The sequence below is a fragment of the Pleurodeles waltl genome, chromosome 5, assembly GCF_031143425.1.
Source record: "Pleurodeles waltl isolate 20211129_DDA chromosome 5, aPleWal1.hap1.20221129, whole genome shotgun sequence".
NCBI lineage: Eukaryota > Metazoa > Chordata > Amphibia > Caudata > Salamandridae > Pleurodeles > Pleurodeles waltl.
In genome coordinates, this window is record NC_090444.1 from 733,606,017 (window position 1) to 733,629,029 (window position 23,013).

The 23,013-nt window shown below is 44.6% G+C and overlaps 1 protein-coding gene across 4 annotated transcripts in view; it reads left to right on the forward strand.

Moving 5' to 3' along the window:
• BIRC6 (baculoviral IAP repeat containing 6) overlaps positions 1-23,013 on the forward strand; it is a 1,722,273-nt gene that overhangs the window by 188,359 nt on the left and 1,510,901 nt on the right. For all 4 annotated transcript variants that reach the window (XM_069234691.1, XM_069234693.1, XM_069234692.1 and 1 more), the window contains exon 11: positions 18,438-18,584. In XM_069234691.1, the coding sequence (XP_069090792.1) occupies positions 18,438-18,584 (147 nt within the window). The remainder of the gene's footprint in view (positions 1-18,437; positions 18,585-23,013) is intronic.

Genomic DNA, 23,013 nt, shown 5'->3' on the forward strand with positions numbered 1-23,013 from the left:
AGCTGCTAGATAGGAAGAAAGAAAAGTCCAACATTGAAAGGAAGGCTGGGGGTGTAATTGCGTGGTGTGGAAATGAACATTGGAAAATGACTAGAAACTACAAAGGTTAGCAAGCTGTGGGAAAATGTGATAGATTAAGAATTGTCAAGGGTGGATTTGGAAACCTAAAGGGAAGGAGAGTTGAAACTGAGAAGAATGTATGAGTTCCAAGCAGACTGGCCATGGAGACACTGAACAGGAACATGACATGAAATTACTCTGCTTGAGACATGTGAAAAATATAATGTTCAAATTATACCATAAGTCATTTGTGTTATGCAGTGGGCACAGTGAGTTATAAAACTTAGTCAGGACATTATTGCACGTAGGTTACAAAGGAAAATGGGGCCACATCACTCTGATGTTTGAAATACTAATGTATATGTTTCTTTACCAGACCATAATTACCATAATTGAAGCGTGCTCTTAGTTGAACGTTCTATTTTTTTTAATGTATTCGATTTTCTGCAATATACAACAAAACCGCAACAGTTACCATATCAAATCACTCTTTGACCAAAAGTATACACATTGTGGTAATACAATCTTGTGAGATAAAATCACAGTCCGTCGGTGTTTACAATTGCAGGCCACACATTTAGAAGTGCAACTATTTATGACAAGCATGAATCTTTATAGGAATTGCCCCAGCGCATTTTAGGTAAAGTGAATCATGTTGCATAAGTTAGGGAAACGTGTGTTTTCATTCCCAGTGAAATTGCGCAAATGCTCTCCCTCAGGTTCTCCTGTCTTCTTACCAATTAAAAAGGTTTGATATGGTCCCAGTAATTTTTTTGGTCGATTCTGTGGTGGGATTAACTCGTTGTATGTTATCTGTCTGGGTGTTAAGTATGCTATATCAACATGCCATTTTTTTAATGTAGGTAATGGGCCACGATCCCACCTGATAACCACTCTGTTTTGCAAGTAAAAGGCTTGTAGCCAACAAACTCCTTTTTCCTCTTCCGTATCCTAGCCAAGAAGAGCTAATAGTGGTGTGACCATTAATTGGACTCCTATGTCCTCCAGCTCAGTGGAAACACAGACTCAGAACCGTTGTATCCCAGGACAGGACCATGCCGTTTGGAGAACGCACCCCTTGCTACATCTCTAATAGTAGGCTGTCGTGTGTAATCCATACTTAAACAGCCTAGCAGGGGTATGGTACATCCAATTGGTATATTTAAAATGAATTAGTCTTTGTCTCTTGTTAAGGAATATGGAATTGGAGCAGTAGTACCGCCATTGGGCATCTGTTAAAATATATCTACATCCCTCTGCCATACCAATCTAGCTTTTGTTAGTCTTGGTCTTTGTGCCTTCTGGCGTAGGCATGAATCTTGGCCACTTATTTACTGTGTGTAGTGTATTCTATCACTGTAGAGAGTGCCAGCATTTCTGGTGGTTCTAGTAACTCATCTCCCAGGAGGTCACGCATAGTGTGCTGATCTCTGTAGTACTTATAGCGCCTCAGCGGTGTCAGTGTGTCCACTTGTTCTATAACTGGTTCCCAAGACCGTATCACACCCTCATGAAAAAAATCCACCATAGCCTCAATGCCTAATTTCCGAAGCACTGCAATTGCTCCTTTGTCCCAGCCTAGAGGGAACGAAGCACACCACTCAAGTTTTATGTGAAGCGAATATAGCACAGGTAGTCCCAGCGTGGTCATTTGACTGTGCCAAGCATGCGTAGTTGTATACACCATGATGTCGTTTGGGGGGGGACAGAGATATTTGAAAGGGTAGTGGGTAGGATGCCGACATGTTGTGTTCTATGTACAAGTATGATAAGTCAGGCGGGCTATGAAGTCAAGAATGTGCAAACATTGAGAGTGGTGCCCTGTGGTAAGTCTCTAAGTCAGAAGCATTAAGTCCCCCCACCACCCGTCCTCCTCCATGTCAAATGGCAGAGTTAGGACCTGCCACTTAACCTCAGGAGGTCCACCATCTTAATGATGGCAATACGTCCTGCTAGGGAAAATGGTAGTTTATTCCACTGTTCTATAGCTTCGGTTAGTTTTTTTCATAGCTCTTCCATAATTATCTAACATAACTATTGCGTTGTCTGTGTGAATTTGTATTCCCAAGTATTGTATTGAGTCAGTTTCCCATTTAAGAGGGTAATCCAGTGGTATTGGAGTTGTGGCCTGGGTCAAAGGGAACACTATAGACTTGTCCCAATTAATCCTCAAACCAGAGAGACCGCCAAACTGCATGACCTTTCGGAGCACCGGTGTGAGGTTATGGTATGTTCTTAGATGTTTAATAGGGTATCATCAGTGTAAGCAGATATTATTAAGTTGTAGCCTGGAAAGTGGGCGCCCCTGTGACTATGATATTTACGCGGAGTACATGCCAGTGATAGTGGGCACCCTTGCCTAGTGCCTCTGGTGATGGATATTGAGTCTGAGACGGCCCCATTGATTCTCACTCGAGCCGGTGGAGTAGCAAAGAGGGTCTATACCAGTTGGAGGAATACCACCCCACCCCATTACGAGTAGCACCTCCATCATAACGACCCATTTGATTGAGTTGAACGCCTTTGCGGCATCTAGGAAAAGTGCCTCTGCTTGCATCGCAGGGTCTGTTTGCTCGTTAGTGCCAAATAAGGTTCTGAGATTCATTGTAAGGCTACAGCCTGGGCTGAACCCGGCTTGTTCCAACTTCACCACATCCAGCAGAAGTGGCGCCAATCTTTCAGCAATGATTTTAGCATAAAGTTTGGTGTCTACATTGATTAAGGAAAGGGGTGTATCTGAAGAGCACTGCTGTGGGGATTTGCCAGGCCTAAGCAACGTGATAATTAGTGCTTCTCTCATATATTGCGCAGCATGTCTTTATTCTTGGACGTTTCCTCCTACAGTGTCATCATGTGTGGTATTAAAAGATCTTGATATGCCTTGTAGAAGGGTACTGTATGCCCGGCCGGGGGCCTTCCCCACCACCATTCCTTTACAGGCATGACATACCTCCGCTCGTTGCAGAGGCGTCATTTAATATTCTGTGTGCGTTTGTCAACCAGGGCATGGCTGTATGTTTGAGGTAATCTAGCACTGAAGCCGTTTTAGGAGTTATTTTAGATGTGTATAGTGAAGTATAATAACTGTGAAACCAATTTGCGATACCTGCTGGATCTCTGATCAGTTTGCCCCACCTCATCCTGCACTTCTAAAATTGTCTCAAGTTCCCCATTGGGGTGCAATATAGCCGCCAATGCCGCACTGAAGCAGTCACCTTCCCCATATGTGCGAGCTGTGGCATATTTCTACATATGCTGAACTTTGTTATGTGCCATTTCTTGGAATTCCACAAGTTTTTCCTGGATGAGGCCAAGCAATCGTCTGTCTGCAGTGGCCAGGTTCTTTCTCTCGCTTTCTCTCGCTTTCTCTCTCTTTCTTTCTCTCTCTCTCTCTTTCTCTCTCTCTCTTTCTCTCTCTCTCTCTCTCTCTCTCTCTCTCACACATTGGGATAGATGTTGCTTGGCCTACCCCGATGATACTCCCATCGGACCACCTTGCCCTGAGTTATCAAACCCCTTCTTCATAAGGAAGAGGCAACCCTCACTGGGCAAATGGTATATGTCACGGCCCATCAAATCAACTCGTCTACCCACTTTTGTGCATTTGGAAAGTGCAGTAAATTGTTTATAACACCATCAAAGTAATTTGGTAAATACTTCACCTGATGCTCCACACAACAACAGTCCCTCTGTATGAAATTAACACATGTTAATCACCCATTCAATCTAGCTGCAAATGTGATCAATAATGGAATGACAGCCACACCCACCCTCCAGTCCTCAGGAGGCACTGAAACGCTAGGACCTCTAATGGAAGAGAGGTGAGAAGGGATGGGTAGCAGTGTTAGACTACCAGTCCTACTCTCCTTTCCCATTAGGGAGTCCAGGCTGGTGAATCTCGTTGACTGCCATGCACTTCAGGAATAGTGAGAGTTGCTTGTTGTCTATGAATCGCAATGGTTTGCCATCATCCATGACTTTGAGCTTGGCTGGGTAAAACATGCGGCAGTCCAGATGAAAATCCGGTAGTTGACGCTTAGCCAGGAGAAACAGTCTTCATGCCTCTTGGAGTTGCTGGGATAGAGTCAGGATAAAGAGAGCTATCCAGTTCCCCATACTGCAGAGTCTTAAGTTCACATGCTTTTCTCAGGACCACATCTCGATCTCTGTAATTTAAGAGTTTGGCTATCACTGGTGTAGGTGGCGCTCCGAGGGCGGCCTAGGTGCTAGTGAGCGGTACGCTAGTTGGACATCAAACATATTGGAAAATGTTTTGTGACCCTACAATGTAGCAAGCAGTTGCTCAACATATTTCTCCATGTTGTCAAATGATGTTCATTCCGCAATGCCAACAGCACACCGATTGTTCCTACGGGAACGGGCTGTAAGTTCTTGACCATGACCTGGGGGGCAGGAAGCATTTTGTCCATCTTGAATTGTGTTGTGTTAATGGTGGCGTGATTGTCCGCAATGTCAGAGATTCTGTGTTCGGTTGTGTCAAGGCACTCAGCATGCTTATCAAGCCTCTGTCATCCTGTCCATCCAGAAGGACAGTGAGTCGATTTTGCCATCAATTGTGGCAAGACTGTGTGGCATGGCTGAGAGATATGTTTTAGATCTGGTTCTATCTCAGAGTCCGGATCCCGTACATTGAGTCTTGTGTCATCCATTCACTCTTTGTGAGCTTTGTGAGACTTGCGCTGCTCAAAATAGAGCTTAGCCTGGGTGTTGTCCGTTTTGCCCATAGTGGTGAGTTCGCGGAGCAATTGGGGGGTCCTCCGAGTGTTGAAGAACAAGCAAGAGTGATATATCTTTGCTCACTGGACGAATGGGCAACTCGTGTCTCCTTACCCAAGTCCAGATGACTCAGCTGTATGAGCAGTGCAGTGTAGTGAGGAGATGTCACCAGCATTACCGTTAATTTATTCCAGCAGTTGTGGGCAGACAATCCAGGAGATGTAGGACAGTGGAAGGGACTACGGCAAGGGAGGCAGTTAAGGTAAGCAAGCACCTGGTAATGTCTGTAGAAAGAAGTCACTTATGCACTTACTGCCTCTGTTTAGTCATGGGCCTAAGTGCGCCTCCTGGTGCAGCCGGAACTCAGGCAAGCAGAGGTGGCCCTTGCATCATACATCGTTCCAAACACTCCACAGGGACCCAAGCAACAGTGAAGAGGTTGTGTCTCGGGACCGCCATCAGGGTGAGAATTGTGTGTGCTCCTCAGATTAGTGTTGGCAGCTGGACTTCCATGAGAAGTCAACAGCCGGGCCCTCGCCTCTCACCCGCTGGCATTTTCCCCTTCAGCCCACTTATCAGGGTCCTGGCAGGTGCAACCCCGTCAGAGGCAAAGGGCCGTTCCCCGCACTGACCCCGCAGTTAGTTACAGGAGTGTTCCATGTGCCCTCCAGTGGAACGTGCTGGATTCCTCAGCAGGCGGTCACAGCTGCACGATTGGCCTGGGAAGCCTCCTCAAATCACAGACGCCTGTGCCTGGAGACCCCTGGGTGTGCAAAGCCAGAATCAGGCCTTTGTTTCACTGTGAAGCCTGCACTGCTGCTCCGGTTGTTGGACCTCTCCAAGCAGGTCAAGCTCACCGATCCGGGGTTACTGAGTGTGGAAGAGGGCCCAGGGGTTGAAATTGTAGGTGTTTAGAGGTCTAAGGGCTGCAGGATTGATGAGGATTGCCGGTGGCCGACAGAACTCAATTAGCTTGCAGCCATCTTGCAGCTCGACAAGCTCCACCCCCCTTAATTAAACATACTTACTTAGTTATACAAACTGCAATACTTCTTCGAAGGACAGTGCTCAACATCATAAATGAGTTATTGGAAAATTAGCAATGGTTTGAAAATGGAAAATTATGCTAAGTTCAGAATGCAAGAATAGTGTGGAGAAAAGTTTTTCATTGATATTAACCTATAGGCAGCAGCATACTAATCCTCTTCCGTAAACTTTAATTGTTTCCAAAATTCATGTGGTCTTTGATATGGGTTCTATTGTTTCTGGAGATAATATAACTCACATAATTATCTTGATGAAACTAAGTCATCTAGTGATTCAGAGAATGGTTGCCCAATTCTCCTGCTGCTCCCCAACAACCTCTTCTCCAATTATTTATTTTTGTAAGCTTAACTGAGGTCTTCCCCGTTCTACTTTTTCTTAAATCTATTTTCTCCCCTGGAACTCTAAGCTCCCATTCCTCTGCTACGTCACCGTTCTCCTCTTTCCATCATTCTTCCATGGGTGTAATCTAGTTTTTTCCTTATTACAAAGCAGTCCTGCCTTGACATTTTCCCAGCACCTGTGCTCCAAGTAGCCTGCATACACAAGCTTACTTTTGTTTTCTGGAAAGGAATTGAAAGAGAAGTTCATGAGTGAGACCCAAAGCATTGCCTGCATCCTGCAGGTATTAAACAGGCTGTTTTACAAAGTGTGAGATAAATGTTAGGGTTGCCATCCTACTGTTTATTCTGAGTTGAAGCAATCTGCATGTGAATTAGTATGGTAAGGTAATTCTGTGTTATTAGTTTGAGGCATGTGTGGTTGTAGCTACACATACTAAACATAATCTTGCCATCTAGTGTTGAGCACAGAAGTGTTTTTCTCTAAGAAAGACTTTTGAGCCACAAGGTAAATTGACTCCTCTTCTTGATGGTATTGCATGGTCATTGATCCCATTGTTGGATTGTTTTCTTCCGCCATTGGGTTTGGACGTTTGCTCCTCTGCTCTGATTTGACACCATTGTTTCTTCTTTCCAAACATTACCATCTGTATGATTTTCAATCGTGGCTCTTTTCAGTCTCCCTCATCCAAGCATTGATATCAACTTTGTCGAGGTGAATTGAGTCTGCTGCTGCCACTGTGGGCTTTTGCTCTTCAGGGCGGATTTTATCTTCCATGTTTCCTGCCCTCCATGTCCACTCCGTGATGAAACAAATGCTCTCCCCCTTCTGCCCTCAATGTTAAGCCAAGTACCCATGCACTGATCTCCATCTGGTATGTACCCTGTGGCTGTCTCTGTACGCCTGAAGCCTACCTGCAAGTTCTTTCAGTCCAAGAAGACGCTGCATGAACAACAAGCTCGCCTACTCATGATGTCCCCTGCAAATAAAAGATACACTGGACCTCTTTGGATCCGAAGATGTAGCTCGAGGGCAGGACCACATGCCGGGACAAACTGTAAGTACGGTACCCCCAGCATCCCTGACCCACCACCAGCAAGCCATCTCAAAGGATCTGGATTGACCAAAATCTTCATTTGGGCCACCACTACCCTAGGGCCAGGGTCTGCACCGAGCAGCTGTATTCGAAATGCCCAGCCCTGGTGCCGAAAAATTGCAAAAGTCCCATGCTCTCGAACCAACTCCCACACCATCAGAGTTGAGCTGAACATAGGAATTGAGTGTGTGGGCCCTGAAACATCACTCCACCACGGAGCCGAAATCCACATCAAAAGCCTTGCCATTGAAGGTTGTGTTGGTGCTGAAATCTTTTCACAAAACACAAGGATGAATTGGAGACACTGGAACCGGTGCTCCAGCGGATGCAGGACTAGATAGACTTGAAACAAAAGCATCTGGTTATTCACCTGGACACTGAACGCATCCTGGCAATATTTCCCCATACTGATGCACAATCGACAGAGCAGTAAGGTGCAGTTTTCTTCATCGTCACTGCAATAAGGAACCAACGCTTCATGCCGCTAGCGATGCATCACCTCCCTTGTGGCTGTAAGGAACAGACACATCACCTCCCCTGCTGCCTGCATTGCCTTTGTTTGTGACACATCTCAGTTACTTTGCCTCAGTCAAGCACTTAATTTATTTCAAGGAACTACAATTACATGCATTATTTTAAAAGTGATATGTGTACTTGTGTATGTTGGATCTTTGTCGTTTTGGTCTTGTTTTACTCGGATAAATATTGGCTATTTGCCCAAAGTGATGTGGAGTTACTTTTGTGGTGTTTTCACCGTTACTGTGTGTGTATGTACAAATACTTTACACCTTGCCTCTGAGATGAACCTGACTGCTTGAGCCAAGCTACCAAGGGGATGAGCAGGGTTATCTTAACTGTGTGGCTCCCTTATCCTGACTAAAGTAAGGGTCCCTACTTAGTCATGTTGCAAACCACTGCCAACACGAGACCCCATTTCTCACAATGATTATTGCTGAAGCTCACTTCTATACCTCCATACATGCCACCTTGCAAGCACAAAGTTTCATCAGAACATCAACATTTGCTAAAGGAGGAAGTTCAGGCAGTGCTCAAAAAGGGAGTATAGAAACAGTGCCAATACACTAGAAAATCTCAGGGATCTATTCACTCTACTCTTAGCCCTAAAAAGGACAGGTGCTTGAGACCGGTCTTGGACCTCAGACCCCTAAACGAATACATCTTCACAGAGCACTTTAACATGGTCACTCTTCAAGATGTCACCCTGTTACTACAACAGAGTATCTTCATGGCATTACTCTACCTGAGGGACACCTATTTCCACATTCTTAAACACCCGACTCATTGCCGAATACCTCAGGTTTGTAATAAATAACCAGCATTTCCAATTCAAAGTGCTTCCCTTCGGGAACTCAACACCCCCAGGGTTTTCACAAAATATCTTGCAGTGGTAGTAATTGTAGTTCACCTGCGCAGGCAAAACATACATGTTTTACCATATTTAGAAAATTGGCTCATCAAAATCGCTACTAGCCAACAGTGCTTCCAACACAGTCTGGCCTTCATCAACTAGGCTTTACCATTAATGTAGTCAAATCCCACCCCAACATCTCCAAATACATTGATACACTTAAAGCATCAGTACATGATAGTGTATGTTTTCTTCTTTACTTACAAAAAGCGAATCTTGCATATCATCTATTAAAATTAATTTAACAGCAATCTCAGCCTACCTCCAAAACAGACAGCATACCTCTCTGTTTAGAATACCTATCATAAGAGCTTTTAAGAAAGGCCTTAAAAGAGTTATTCCACCTAGGGTTCCACCAGCTCCTGCCTGGAATCTTACCATTGTGCTCACAAGGCTTATGGGTCTTCCGTTTGAACCCATGCATTCTTGTGCTCTTCAGTTTCTCTTGTGGAAAGTTGCTTTCCTGGTAGCAATTACTTCCTTAAGGAGAGTTAGTGAAATTCAAGCATTCACTTTAGAAGAACCTTTCTTCCAAATTCACAAACACAAAATAGTACTTAGGACAAGTCCAAAATTCCTACCCAAAGTCGTTTCACCATTTCACATCAGTCAGTCAGTAGAATTGCCAGTCTTCTTTCCACAGCCAGATTCAGTTGCAGAAAGAGCTCTGCACACTCTTGATCTCAAAAGAGCTCTCATATATTATATAGACAGAAAAAAATATTTCAGAAAATCTAAACAACTTTTTGTAGCTTTTCAACAACCTCAAAAGGATAATCCTATTTCAAGACAAAGATTGGCCAGATGGATAGTAAAGTGTATTCAAACTTGCTATCTTAAAGCTAAAAGGCAACTATTAGTAACTCCTAAAGCACATTCTACTAGAAAGAAAGGAGCTTCAGTGGTATTCTTAGGAAATATACCAATGGCCGACATATGCAAAGCAGCCACATGGTCCAAAACACACACATTACTAAGCACTACTGTATGGATGTGCTATCTCGCCAACAAGCAAATGTTGGTCAAGCGGTGCTTAAAACACTGTTTCAAATGACTCCAACTCCTACAGGTTAGCCACCGCTTATTTTAGGAGGGGTCTGCTTTTCAGACTATGCAAAGCATGTGCATCTACAGCTACACATGCCAGTGAATGGGAAATGTCGCTTACCCACTGTACATCTGTTCGTGGCATGTAGTGCTGCAGATTCACATGCGCCCTCCCTCCTTTACGGAAGCCTGTAGACGTTGTAGTACTTTATGTAAATATGTATATACTTTGCATGGACATCTTCTTTTCTCTCTCTCTCTCTCTCTCTCTCTCTCTCTCTCTCTCTCTCTCTCTCTCTCTCTCTTATATATATATATATATATATATATATATATATATATGTGTATATATATATATATGTATATATGTTCGATAGCATGTGTACCTGCAGATACACATGCTGTGCATTATCCTGCCATCTAGTGTTGGGCTCGGAGTGTTACAAGTTGTTTTTCTTCGAAGAAGTCTTTTCGAGTCACGAGACCGAGGGACTCCTCCCTTTCAGCTCCATTGTGCATGGGCGTCGACTCCATCTTAAATTGTTTTTTTTCCGCCATCGGGTTCGGACGTGTTCCTCTTCGCTCCGTGTTTCGGTTTGGAAAAGATAGTTAATAATTGAAAAATTCGACGGTATTGTTTGCGCTCGGTATCGGGTTAGTGATAGCACATCGACACCGAAGAAAAGAAGAGCTCCGGCAGCCCTTCGGGGATTCCACTCCTCGGCGGGGCCTGGTCGGCCCGACCGCATGCGTCTTCGGACCCCATTCCGCTTCAGCCCCAAATACCATGCTAAGTATCCTTATACAGACCAACAATTGGTCTGTAATTTGTGTTTGTCTCCCGAACACAAAGAGGATACGTGCAAGGCCTGTCGGGCATTTTGGTTGAAGAAGACGCTGCAGGACTGGAGAGCTCGAAGACTTCAAATGGCGTCGACACCGGCCGGACACCCAGACGTCGAAGAAGAGACATTCTCCATTCCAGATTCGGACTTGGACGAGCCCGAGAGTGAGCAGCCGACAAGGCAACAAACCGTGAGTTAACCAGCCCCGGCAAAATCTCACTCGGAAATCATGAAGGCCCAGGGGACGCCACCACCGACAGGCCATGGCTTTACCCGAAAGCACAGTGACCAAGCATCAGCACCGAAAAAGGCCTCACAGCAGCCGAAGACATCCGACTCCGGTCGAGATACCAGCTCTGAATATACTCGGCACTGAGATACCGACTCCGACCAGATCCGGCACCAAGAAATCGGCAACCCGAAAGCCAAAAAGGTTTCTTCGGAGCCGAAAAAGGAGGTGTTTACTCCCTGTATTTCCTAATTCCAAAAAAGGACAAATCACTGAGACCCATATTAGACCTCAGAACACTAAATCTTTACATCAAATCAGATCACTTTCACATGGTGACACTTCAAGACGTGATTCCCTTGCTCAAACAGCAGGACTACATGTCAACATTAGATCTCAAGGATGCTTACTTCCACATACCCATACATCCTTCCCACAGGAAATACTTAAGGTTTGTAATCCAAGGCGTGCATTACCAATTCAAAGTGTTACAGTTCGGGATAACATCAGCACCAAGAGTATTCACAAAATGCCTTGCAGTAGTAGCTGCTCATATCAGGAGGCAGCACATGCACGTATTCCCTTACTTAGACGATTGGTTAATAAAAACCAGCACTCAGCAACAGTGTCTTCAACACACAAAATACGTCATAGAAAGCCTTCACAAGCTAGGGTTCTCTATAAACTACCAAAAATCACATCTACAACCGTGTCAAATACAACAATTCTTAGGAGCAACAATCAACACACAAAAAGGGATTGCCACTCCAAGTCCACAAAGGGTACAAGCATTCCAAAATGTAATACTAAACATGCACCCAAACCAACACTATCAAGTGAGGTTTGTGATGAAACTTCTAGGCATGATGTCTTCATGCATAGCCATTGTCCCAAACGCAAGACTACACATGCAGCCCTTACAACAGTGCCTAGCAACACAATGGACACAAGCACAGGGTCAACTTCAAGATCTAGTGTTGATAGACCGCCAAACACACTCCTCGCTTCAATGGTGGAATCCTATAAATTTAAACCCAGGGCGGCCATTCCAAGACCCTGTGCCTCAATACGTGATCACAACAGATGCTTCCATGGTAGGGTGGTGAGCACACCTCAACCCTCACAGCATACAGGGACAATGGGATGCTCAACAAAGTCAACTTCATATAAATCATCTGGAACTGCTAGCAGTATTTCTAGCATTGAAAGCATTTCAACCGTTAATAGCCCCCAAACACATTCTTGTCAAAACAGACAACATGACAACAATGTATTACCTAAACAAACAGGGAGGGACACACTCATCACAACTGTGTCTCTTAGCACAAAAGATTTGGCCTTGGGCGATTCACATTCGCCTAATAGCACAATACATCCCAGGAATTCAAAACCAGTTAGCCGACAATCTCAGTCGAGATCACCAACAAACCCACAAATGGGAAATTCATCCCCAGATACTACAAACTTACTTTCAAAGCTGGGGAACACCACGAATAGACCTATTCGCAACAAAAGAAAACGCAAAATGCCAAAACTTTGCGTCCAGGTATACGCACCCTCACTCCAAGGGCAATGCGTTATGGATGAGTTGGTCAGGGATATTTGTTTACGCTTTTCGCCCTCTCCCACTCCTTCCGTATCTAGTAAACAAATTCAGTCAAAACAAACTCAAACTAATACTAATAGCACCAACTTGGGCTCGCCCAGCCATGGTACACAACACTGCTAGATCGGTCATTAGTACCTCATATCAAACTACCAAACAGACCAGATCTGTTAACTCAACACAAAAACAACACATCAGACACCCGAATCCAGCATTGCTCAATCTAGCAATCTGGCTCCTGAACTCTTAGAATTTGGACATTTAGACCTTACACAAGAATGTATGGAGGTCATTAAACACAACAAGAAAACCACTACAAGACATTGTTACGCAAATAAATGGAAAAGATTTGTTTATTACTGCCATAATAATCAAATTCAACCACTACATGCGTCCGCAAAAACATTGTAAGCTACTTATTACACTTACAAAAATCAAATCTAGCTTTTTCGTCCATTAAAATAAATCTCACAGCAATATCTGCCTATCTGCAGATTACACATTCAACATCACTCTTTAGAATCCCAGTCATCAAAGCATTTATGGAGGGTCTAAAGGGAATCATACCCCCAAGAACACCACCAATTCTCTCATGGAACCTCAATATTGTCTTAACACGACTCATGGGTCCACCTTTTGAGCCCTTGCACTCTTGTGAAATGCAATACTTAACATGGAAAGTTGCATTTTTAATTGCCATCACATCTTTAAGAAGAGTAAGTGAGATTCAAGCATTTACCATACAAGAACCATTTATTCAGATACACAAGCATAAAGTAGTTCTACAAACAAATCCTAAATTTTTACCAAAAGTCATATCACCGTTCCACTTAAATCAAACAGTAGAATTACCAGTGTTCTTCCCACAGCCAGACTCTGTAGCTGAAAGAGCACTACATACATTGGACATCAAAAGAGCGTTAATGTACTACATTGACAGAACAAAACTAATTCGCAAAACAAAACAATTATTTATTGCTTTCCAAAAACCTCCTACAGGAAATCCAATTTCTAAGCAAGGCATTGCTAGATGGATAGTTAAGTGCATTCAAACCTGTTATCTTAAAGCTAAAATAGAACTGCCTATTACACCAAAGGCACACTCAACTAGAAAGAAAGGTGCTACCATGGCCTTTCTAGGAAATATTCCAATGACAGAAATATGTAAGGCAGCTACACGGTCTACGCCTCATACATTTACCAAACACTACTGTGTAGACGTGCTAACAACACAGCAAGCCACAGTAGGCCAAGCAGTACTACGAACATTGTTTCAGACAACTTCAACTCCTACAGGCTGAACCACCGCTTTTGGGGAGATAACTGCTTACTAGTCTATGCACAGCATGTGTATCTGCAGCTACACATGCCACCGAACGGAAAATGTCACTTACCCAGTGTACATCTGTTTGTGGCATTAGTCGCTGCAGATTCACATGCGCCCACCCGCCTCCCCGGGAGCCTGTAGCCGTTTAGAAGTTGATCTTGAACATCTGTATATTTGTAAATATATATATTACTTTAAACTACATTATGTACATACGTATTCACTCCATTGCATGGGCACTATTACTAGCATATACAACTCCTACCTCACCCTCTGCGGGGGAAAACAATCTAAGATGGAGTCGACGCCCATGCGCAATGGAGCCGAAATGGGAGGAGTCCCTCGATCTCGTGACTCGAAAAGACTTCTTCGAAGAAAAACAACTTGTAACACTCCGAGCCCAACACCAGATGGCGGGATGTGCACAGCATGTGAATCTGCAGCGACTAATGCCACAAACCGATGTACACTGGGTAAGTGACATTTTATATATATGTATGTATATATATATATATATATATATATATATATATATATATATATATATATACACACACACACGTACATTTCTTCACTCCTTCACCTTCCTGCGGGAAAACAATCTAACAGAGGACTCGATGCCCATGAGCACTATCACTGAGAAGAGAAGTCACTCGATCTTGTGACTCGAAAAAGCTTCTTCGAAGAAAAAAACACTTGTAATACTCCGAGCCCAACACTAGATGGCGGACTGAGCAAAGCATGTAAATCTGCAGCACTACATGCCACGAACAGATGTACACTGGGTAAGTGACATTTTCCTTAGGTGACATTTGTAAAGCAGCTATTTAGGCTACACTCCATACTTTTACAAAGCATTACTGTGCAGATGTACTAGCACGCCAGCAAGCCAATGTAGGAGAGGATGTCCTAAGAAGACTTTTTCAGACAACCAACTCCCTCAGGCTAGCCACTGCTTTTATGGATGGACTGCTTTACAGTCTGTGCAGAGCATGTGTATCTACTGCCACACATGCCTTCAAACAGAAAATGTTACTTACCCAGTAAGCATCTGTTTATGGCATGTAGTGCTCTAGATTCACATGTGTCCTCCATCCTCCCCGGACATCTTTGGCCATTTCGGTTACCTTAAAATTGTATATATTTGTACATATGTACATACTCTTGCATGGGCATCTCTTTCTCTATATTACTCCTCTACTCTCTCACCTGCCTACGGGAAAATAATTTAACAAAGGACTCGATGCCCATGAGTACCATGAAAGAGGAGCCACTTGATCCTTTGATGCGAAAATGCTTCTTGAAAAAAAACTATTTGTAGCACTCCTAACCCAACACTAGATGGCGGAAGTATGCTGAGTGTCTAAGTCTACAGCACTCCATGCCACAAACAGATATCTACTGGGTAAGTAACATTTTCCTTCCTCTTCACTTTTGTGTCCGGGTTTTCTTCTTTGCAAGTCTTGCCTTATGTTCCGTTAATACCTCTTGCCTGCCCAGTCATAATAGCCATGCTTTATGTGAATCATTCAGTCCTGTCTTGCCTCTAGTTTCCTAAAAGGTGCTTGCCATGGTTTCCCAAGGCATTCGAGACGGCCAGGTTCACTTAAGCGAAGAAAGGTAAAGAGGTACGGGGGCTGTATTACTTGAAAGTGTTCTGGATGCAGTCTGATGGCTGAGTAGTATTCTAAAGTGAGGAATCTGTGATTATTTAGCCTCCACCAAAAAGGTGTTACCCAAAATAAGTAACTTGTTCGACAGGACATTTTCTTCGTCAGCATGCATAAAGTCATTGTAAGATGAGTGTGAGGTAACCTACAAGTTTTCCTCACCTTGCCATCCCCCAAACCAGTGGGCTTGTTAAGAAATTTAACAAGACCCTCAAGGCATGATTATGGGCCTATCAGAGTCCTTGATATGTAGGTGGAACATGCTCTCTCCGTCTCACCTGTCACATGCTGTTTGTTTTCCTACAGGGGAGTGTCTCAGAAGGGGTAGGGCTCAGTCCATTCCAGCTACTGCATGGGCACCCTGTCAGAGGGCCTCTCAACCTTGTGAAGGAGGAGTGGGAGCAAGCTCCCAAAGGAACTTCACGAAGATGTAGTAAGCTACACAGATGAAGCGGTTTTGTCCTATGAGATTGGGGGGTGCAACCTACCTAGTGGATCTCTAGACCTCTCCACCTCTCCTCCACCCCCACAGCATCCCTTTGAGGATCCTGTATGTAAACCACTTCAATCCCTACTTTGAGAGGTCCGAAGTCACCAAGTTGGGGAGACCCAAAATGGTGTAAGCCAGGAACCAGGGCAGCTAAGTCTCTAAGTGAGTGTCTATATCTTGTAACACTTGGTCCCAGAAATGGACAATCTTAGGAGAATCCCACAAAATTGTTTGCAGTGTGTCGACTGCACTGCCTCAAACATTCTGCCTAGGGCGCACTGGTACCATTTGTGTAAGCGCTGTGGGGTGTGATAACCATAGGTGATAATTTTAACTGTAGTTTCCATGATTGTCACGTTACAGGCTCTGTGTAATGGTCTGTAATGTATGTCAGTCTGGTCCCTGGGGCTTAATTCCATATGCAGTTCCTTTTCCCATCTCCCCTGCCCAGGGGGTTTCGACTGTGGGAGAGCCCGGAGTAGGAAACAATAGAAATCCAAAATCATCCCTTAGAATGCTTCTTAAGGAGCCATTGTTCAAGTGTGGTTAAGGGCGTCTGGGCACCTGGTTTTATTGTGGGGTGTCACCCAGTACCTGATCTGGAGGTAATGTAGACGTTCATCCTCCGGCAACCTGAAGTTTGGACCCTATTGTCTCCGTAGAGATGGCCAATCGATTTACACCCATTTTCCCACCACTTGTGGAACACCCTATGGTCCAATCCGGGAGTAAAGTCTGAATTGTCAAGTATGGGCATATGGGGCGAGGGGAAGGTAGTAAGACCTGAAGTCGTCGCTATTGCAACCGACACCCCCAGTAAAGGTTTGGTAACCGGGGAGGAGTATAGGCCCCAGGGACTCTGTGTTTTGTGTAGAAAAGACACTTTCCACTTGTGAATGCCCGCTATCGCTCTGTCTGTAAAAAGCCACGGCTTTTCAGACTTCGCCCACGACCATTCCACCAAGTGCTGAATCTGGGTAGCTTGAAAGTATAGCCTAAGGTTTGGAATACCCAGTCCTCCCTTCCCCTGAGGCCATGTGCTCTGGGTGTGCTGTAAGCGTGGGGATTTATCTAACCAGACAAAACGATTCAATGCCTGTTTGAGAGCTTTGAGAGCTCCTGGCTGCTGCCAGTTGTTAGTGCAGTTATCCTTCCTGTTCTCACTTACCCCCAAGCTCGCAACTCTGTGTACCCATGACATTGACACAGGCACCTGCAAATACAACAAAGCTGACGGATAGAGTGCTAGAATGAATCTTGGCCACTGGCAATTGCTCGGCTACATCCCAATCCATAGTTTTTACTGCCAGCTATCTGAGTACATTCAATCAAACATCAGAATGCTTGCAGATTGCTTTAACCGTGGGGGCCATCTCAACCCCAGAGGGCCACTTTCAATTTAGAGTTATGCCCTTAGAGTTACAAAATACACCTGCCACCTCCCAGAAGTTGGCCAACTGATTCCTGGCTGGATTGGAGGGGACGGTGTCAGTGAGTGCTTGAAATACAACAATTTTATATGCGCTAGGCGTTGCTTCCCTCATATTTATTTTAAGAATCCATGGTGTGTAGTTGGTTTCTGCCCCACACATCCCGGCTAGAAAAAAAGACCAAAAAAAACACAGCTTAACTGCCCCCTGTGTAGGGTTTCAGTTAATACAAGAAAATGTATCTGCCCCTTTGAGGGAGCAACCCTTATTCAGTTGGCCACTTGTCTCAGCCAACCCACCTCCCCCACCCCCTGTTGGCCTGCAGCAGGAAAGCTCTCGAGAGACACTGTGATAAAGGAAAACTTTCCTTTCCCCCTTGTGCCTCTTTCACCCTGGTACATCCTAACGTGAGAGGAGTTAACCAATAGTCATCCTCACTGACCTCACTGGAAGAAATGCCTTCCAGCGCATCCCCCATGAGCCGTGCGCATGCTGCTGTTGTTGTAATCCGGTCTTTGGTGGCAGCACAAGTGTTTCTGCTGATATCCCCGTGAAGGCATTTGGGAATGGAAGGGTTTGTGGGTTATAGCCAGCCCTTTCCCCTGCAGTTGTGTGCTAGGATGTGCTTATGTCCTTAACACCCAGTGTAGTTTCAGGAATGTTGCATTGCACTTGTTAATTGAAATTATGCCCCTTAATTACACACCGTTTGGAGCAAATAGCATGAACTGCCAGAACATGAGCAGCTGTTGCTCACGCCACTTGTGTTTTGTAATGTTGTTTTTTGTTTTACCATGAAATGCATTAAAAATTAACCCAAGAACCCGTTTCACTCTAAAAATAGCGTTAAATGACAGATTAGTACTCAAATTTTACACACGATTGCACAAAAGCAAATAGAGCTAGTTTAGTTGAATGACTTCATTGTTTGTTTTGTTTCGTGTTGAACACTTATCCATTGCCCAGCTTGGGGTTGCTGTTATCAGGTTAGGTGCAGTGGCTTAATTAAATGCACATTAATGCAGATTGTGTCATTTTTCCACTTAAAACTACAAATGATATGCATTGATTTTCATTGATTCCAGGCGGAGAACTTCATTTCCTTCAAATTGGTGGCACTTGTGATGACATTGATGAAGCAGATATACTTGATGGATCTATATCTAAAGTTGTAGAGCAACTGACAGAAGGAAACAAGCCCTTGTCTAATCCCTCCAGTCCAGGCATCACAGGTAATAGATTGTGCTTATTTTGTCATGTTTCTTTATTTTATTTTAAGGATCATTTGACATTGAGTTGTTTTTGTAATGGCGAGTGTATGCATACTTGCAATCATTTTATAAACATATACCATCATATTCTGGTTAGACCATATGACAAACTTTGGTATCTGTGAACGTTTTAAATGTTCTCAGTAAACTATTATCCATAAACCATAATTTTAGAAAAATCTTTCATAGAGGTAGAGATGCTTGTTAATGCACCACACCATATACCACCTTCAAGTTGGAATTTAAATTCAGTTTTTGAGTAGACGTACGTCTTTTCAACCAGTGCACATGACATGACTGCCTTAAGCCTCTTAACTAGTAGGATTGTTTATTTTTTTCAATAGGCTAGTCTTTGCATAAGCATAGTCAAAGCTAACCAACTGTGTTTGTAGATTGCTTTAGGATTTGATTTGAGTATTTATAAAGTTCTGCGAAGTAAGATGCTAGCCTCAGACCACTTTGGGTCAGGTACTTCAGTATAGCAATCAGTTAATAGACATGTTGGGCCATTAATCATGTGAGCAAAGACCTAACACTTTCACTGCCAGATGTTGGTACTTCTTTTCAATGAATTACCATTCGGTTGCCTGACAATATAGTGTACTTATTTTATTTTTTTTTGCCAATTTTTCCTCAGTATTTTGTCCCATTTCTCAAATGGACAAGCCTAAATCCTGTTACAATAACCAAGGAAACTTTGCCACAAATGTCTGTAGTTCGCCAAAACCAAATGTGTCTGGCCTTTTCTAGTTAATGTACACTGTGCAATGAATTATGTAACTATAGCAAAGATAACTTAATTGGGGTAGAGTCCCTTTTTAAGTTGTACAGTTCGTGTGATGAGGGATATGAAGGTAGTGAAATGTATAAAATCTATATATTTTCTAATTTTGTATGGCCTAAGGGGTCTATTGGTGCAAGCCAAACCTTCCTTATCCTAACTAGCTGGCTGGTAAAATATGTTAAACATTTTTGTCAGATTTTTTGCAGCTTATTTCAAAAACATGGTAATTCCCTCTAGTTTCCGTGTGCAGAAACATATGCCTACCTGTGCTTGTCCTTCAACTTAGTTGTTCTTGCCTCCCGAGCATGGGTTTACTGAACCTTTTCTATGGTTTCAGGGTGTTCACAGATGATACTGAGACTGGGACCAGACAACGAGGGGTAGCGGCAAGCTAGACAGCCAGGAAAGCACAGGCAGCTGCCAACTCAGAGATAGCACCCAACACAACAGAATACCCTACTGAATCGCTGGGGGTGCCCATGTATTGGTGATTAGGGGATGGTGGTGGCTGACGGCGTAAAAGAGAAGCTGGCCGAGGAACTGTTGGAGACCGGATACAGCAAGCTGGATCCAGTAAGATAAGACGCATGAAACGCTGCGGTTGAAACTGCAGAAATAAATGGCGAGGTGGGTGAAGCCACATCAGGGGGCCTAACGAGCGGCCGACCTATAAACGTGAGACCGGGCAGCAACAACTGGGCAGCTGTAGAACTGTGACATCAGGTACAGAGGCCCAATGGCGATCATCTACTCTCTCCCTCCTCCTCCCCCCCCAAAAGGAGACCATGGGGAGACAACGGATTGGCAAGGACACGCCAGCTGGGCCACCCCAAAGGATGCTATGAGGGAGACGGCCGGAGGGGAAGAGGTGCCAATGCAAAACACGACCGTGATCCTGGTGGCTATACAGGAATCCAAGGCAGCCTTAGAGAATCAAATTGCAATGCTTGCTAGGGAGGTAGGACTCTTGCTTGACAACCACAACAAGCTAAAAGACTGAGTTAATGCAACAGAAAACACGTTAGGTGAGACGGTCCCGCAGGTGAAAGAACTTACGCAGAAATTTGCACTCATGAACAACGAACTGAGAACATTGGCAATCAAAGTGGAAGATGCCGAAAGTAGATCTCGACGACACAACATCCGATTGGTAGGAGTCCTGGAGAAGACAGAAGACACGTCACTAGAACTTTACATAGAGACCAGGGGCAGCTCCTCCATTAGGGTGGAGGAGCTCCCCCCCCCCCCAAAGCAGCAGAAGCTGCAATGCTTTCACCACGAAGGAATAATAAACCAGGTTTATTAGTCCTTTGTGGTGAAAGGGGAGGGGCATAGGGCATGACAGCCTTGGAGGGGAGTTAACAGATCACTCCCCTCAGAGCTCATGTGTGTTTGGCCGGCCGTCTCTGGCCGGCCAAACACACATGTGCTGTAGGCTCTCTCCAGCCCAGCAACATGGTTGCTGGGCTGCAGAGAGCCTGCACAGGCTCCCAGTCTGCCTGGGAGAGCCCAGCCAGGGCACTCCCAGCGAATGCGTCAGGATTGGCGCAGGGAGGCTGGGAGCCTGTGCCTGCAGCGCCAGCGAGACGGAGGAGAGGAGCGACGGAGCGAGGTAATTTTTATTTTATTATAATTTAAAAAAAAATAATAATAATTTTAAACCTGGTCCTGCGTACTGCCCCCTCCTCCCTGCGCTCCGCCACGCCCCGCCACCTGTTCCCATTAACGGAGCAAGACGTGGCTTAGTGATGTGGTGCTGGGAGGTGCACTCACCAAGTTCTTCTCAGTGGAACAGGCACACAGGATCCCAGCGACACCTCCACCACCAGGGGCATACCCGAGACCGATAATAGTGCGATTAATGAATTTCAGAGATAGAGACATGATCCTCCAAGATACAAGGAAAAGGGGCCCCCTGGAAAATTGAAGGAAAAGAGAAACATCTACCCAGACTTCATGAACATGCAGAAACAAAGGGTAGCATTTACCGCAGTCAAAAAGGTCCTCCGTCACAATGACATGAAGTACGCACTGCTTTATCCGGCAAAACTTTAGATCTAACACGAGAAAAAGACACATTTCCTAACTTCACCTCAGGAGGCCTAGGAATGGATAGAGACACAGGAACTTCACCAAGGAAATGGAATCAGAGAGGAGGGCACCAAGACATGGACTACTAATAAAAAGAAATGCAGGGGGGCGAGGGCTCTGGTGGGTGGGTCTAAACGGCTGTTACATAGCAATACTTGGGAAGTAAGTAAACATACCCATATTGTTAGTCAATGTATATCTACCCCTGGGACTACAGGGCGAGGTGCTCCAAAAAATTGGCACCATACTTACGACCTCGCCATAGGCATCTATTCTAATGGGAGGCAATTTCAATTTAGTTATGAATACAGGAGCAGACAGGGCTACTAAGATGGAGAAGGGACGCCTAATCATGGAAAAACTGGAGGGGTTCACACATTCAATGGGCCTGAGTGACGCGTGGAGATTCCTCAACGGTCAGGAAAAAGGGTACTCCTACTATTCAGCCTCCCATGACACTCACTCCAGACTAGATTATTTCTTTCTCACTGCTGAGCTGCTACCGAGACTCAAGGAGGCGGAGTATTTTGGCAGGAGGATTAGTGGAAGGAACAAAGTGATTCCTTTATTAGGGAATTTCAGACAGCTTAAGGGGGAGTTAATAATGGACCCAAAGGAGGTAATTGGAGAACTGGCAGCCTAAAATAGAGTACTTTTACAAATCCTGCGTAACCATCCCGGAGGCAGAAATAGATAGCTTTATAGCTGACTGCCCCATGGCGCATCTATCCCCACAGCAAATGGTGAAATTAGAGGAGGTTGTTACAGAGGAAGAAATGATAGAAGGGATGGGGAAGTTACAGAGAGGGAAATCCCCATGGCCCAATGGGTTCCCCGTCAAGTTTTTTTTTTTTTTCAGAGGCTTGGTAACTGGCTGATGCCACGTTTGCATGAGGCCCTAAAACAGGCCTTTGAAACTGGAGAACTCCCTCCCGACGTGAGAACAGCAACGATAATCCTTATACCCAAGCTAAATAAGCCCAGAGACTCCTATCGCCCAATCTCGTTGCTAAATGTCGATGCTAAAATACTGGCAAAGACTTTGGCAATCAGACTTAGAGAAGGAATGACAACCCAGGTCCACCCGGATCAGACAGGGTTTATACCCAGTCGTTCTACTGCCTTGAATCTCAGATGGCTCCATAGCAATCTGGCTTTGACAACTTCGGCCAAAGGGAGAGCCATTCTCTCCCTAGATGCCATAAGGTATTTGATTTGGTAGAATGGAGATATTTGTTCGGCACATTGACTAAAATGGGATTCGGGCCAAAATTCCAGAGATGGTTTGAGCTACTATATCATAGGCATACCACAAAAATGAGAGTAAACTGATACACCTCACATGAGCTTAGCCTCCATAGAGGGACAAGACAAGGATGCCCACTGTCGCCAATACTTTTCTCACAGGCGATCAAAGGTTTGGCCAGTTGGATTAGAATGGTACCCTTTGATCAGAGGTTGGCCCACTAATAGTGGTGAGGAAGAGCTGATCTCGTTATATGCAGACGACATATT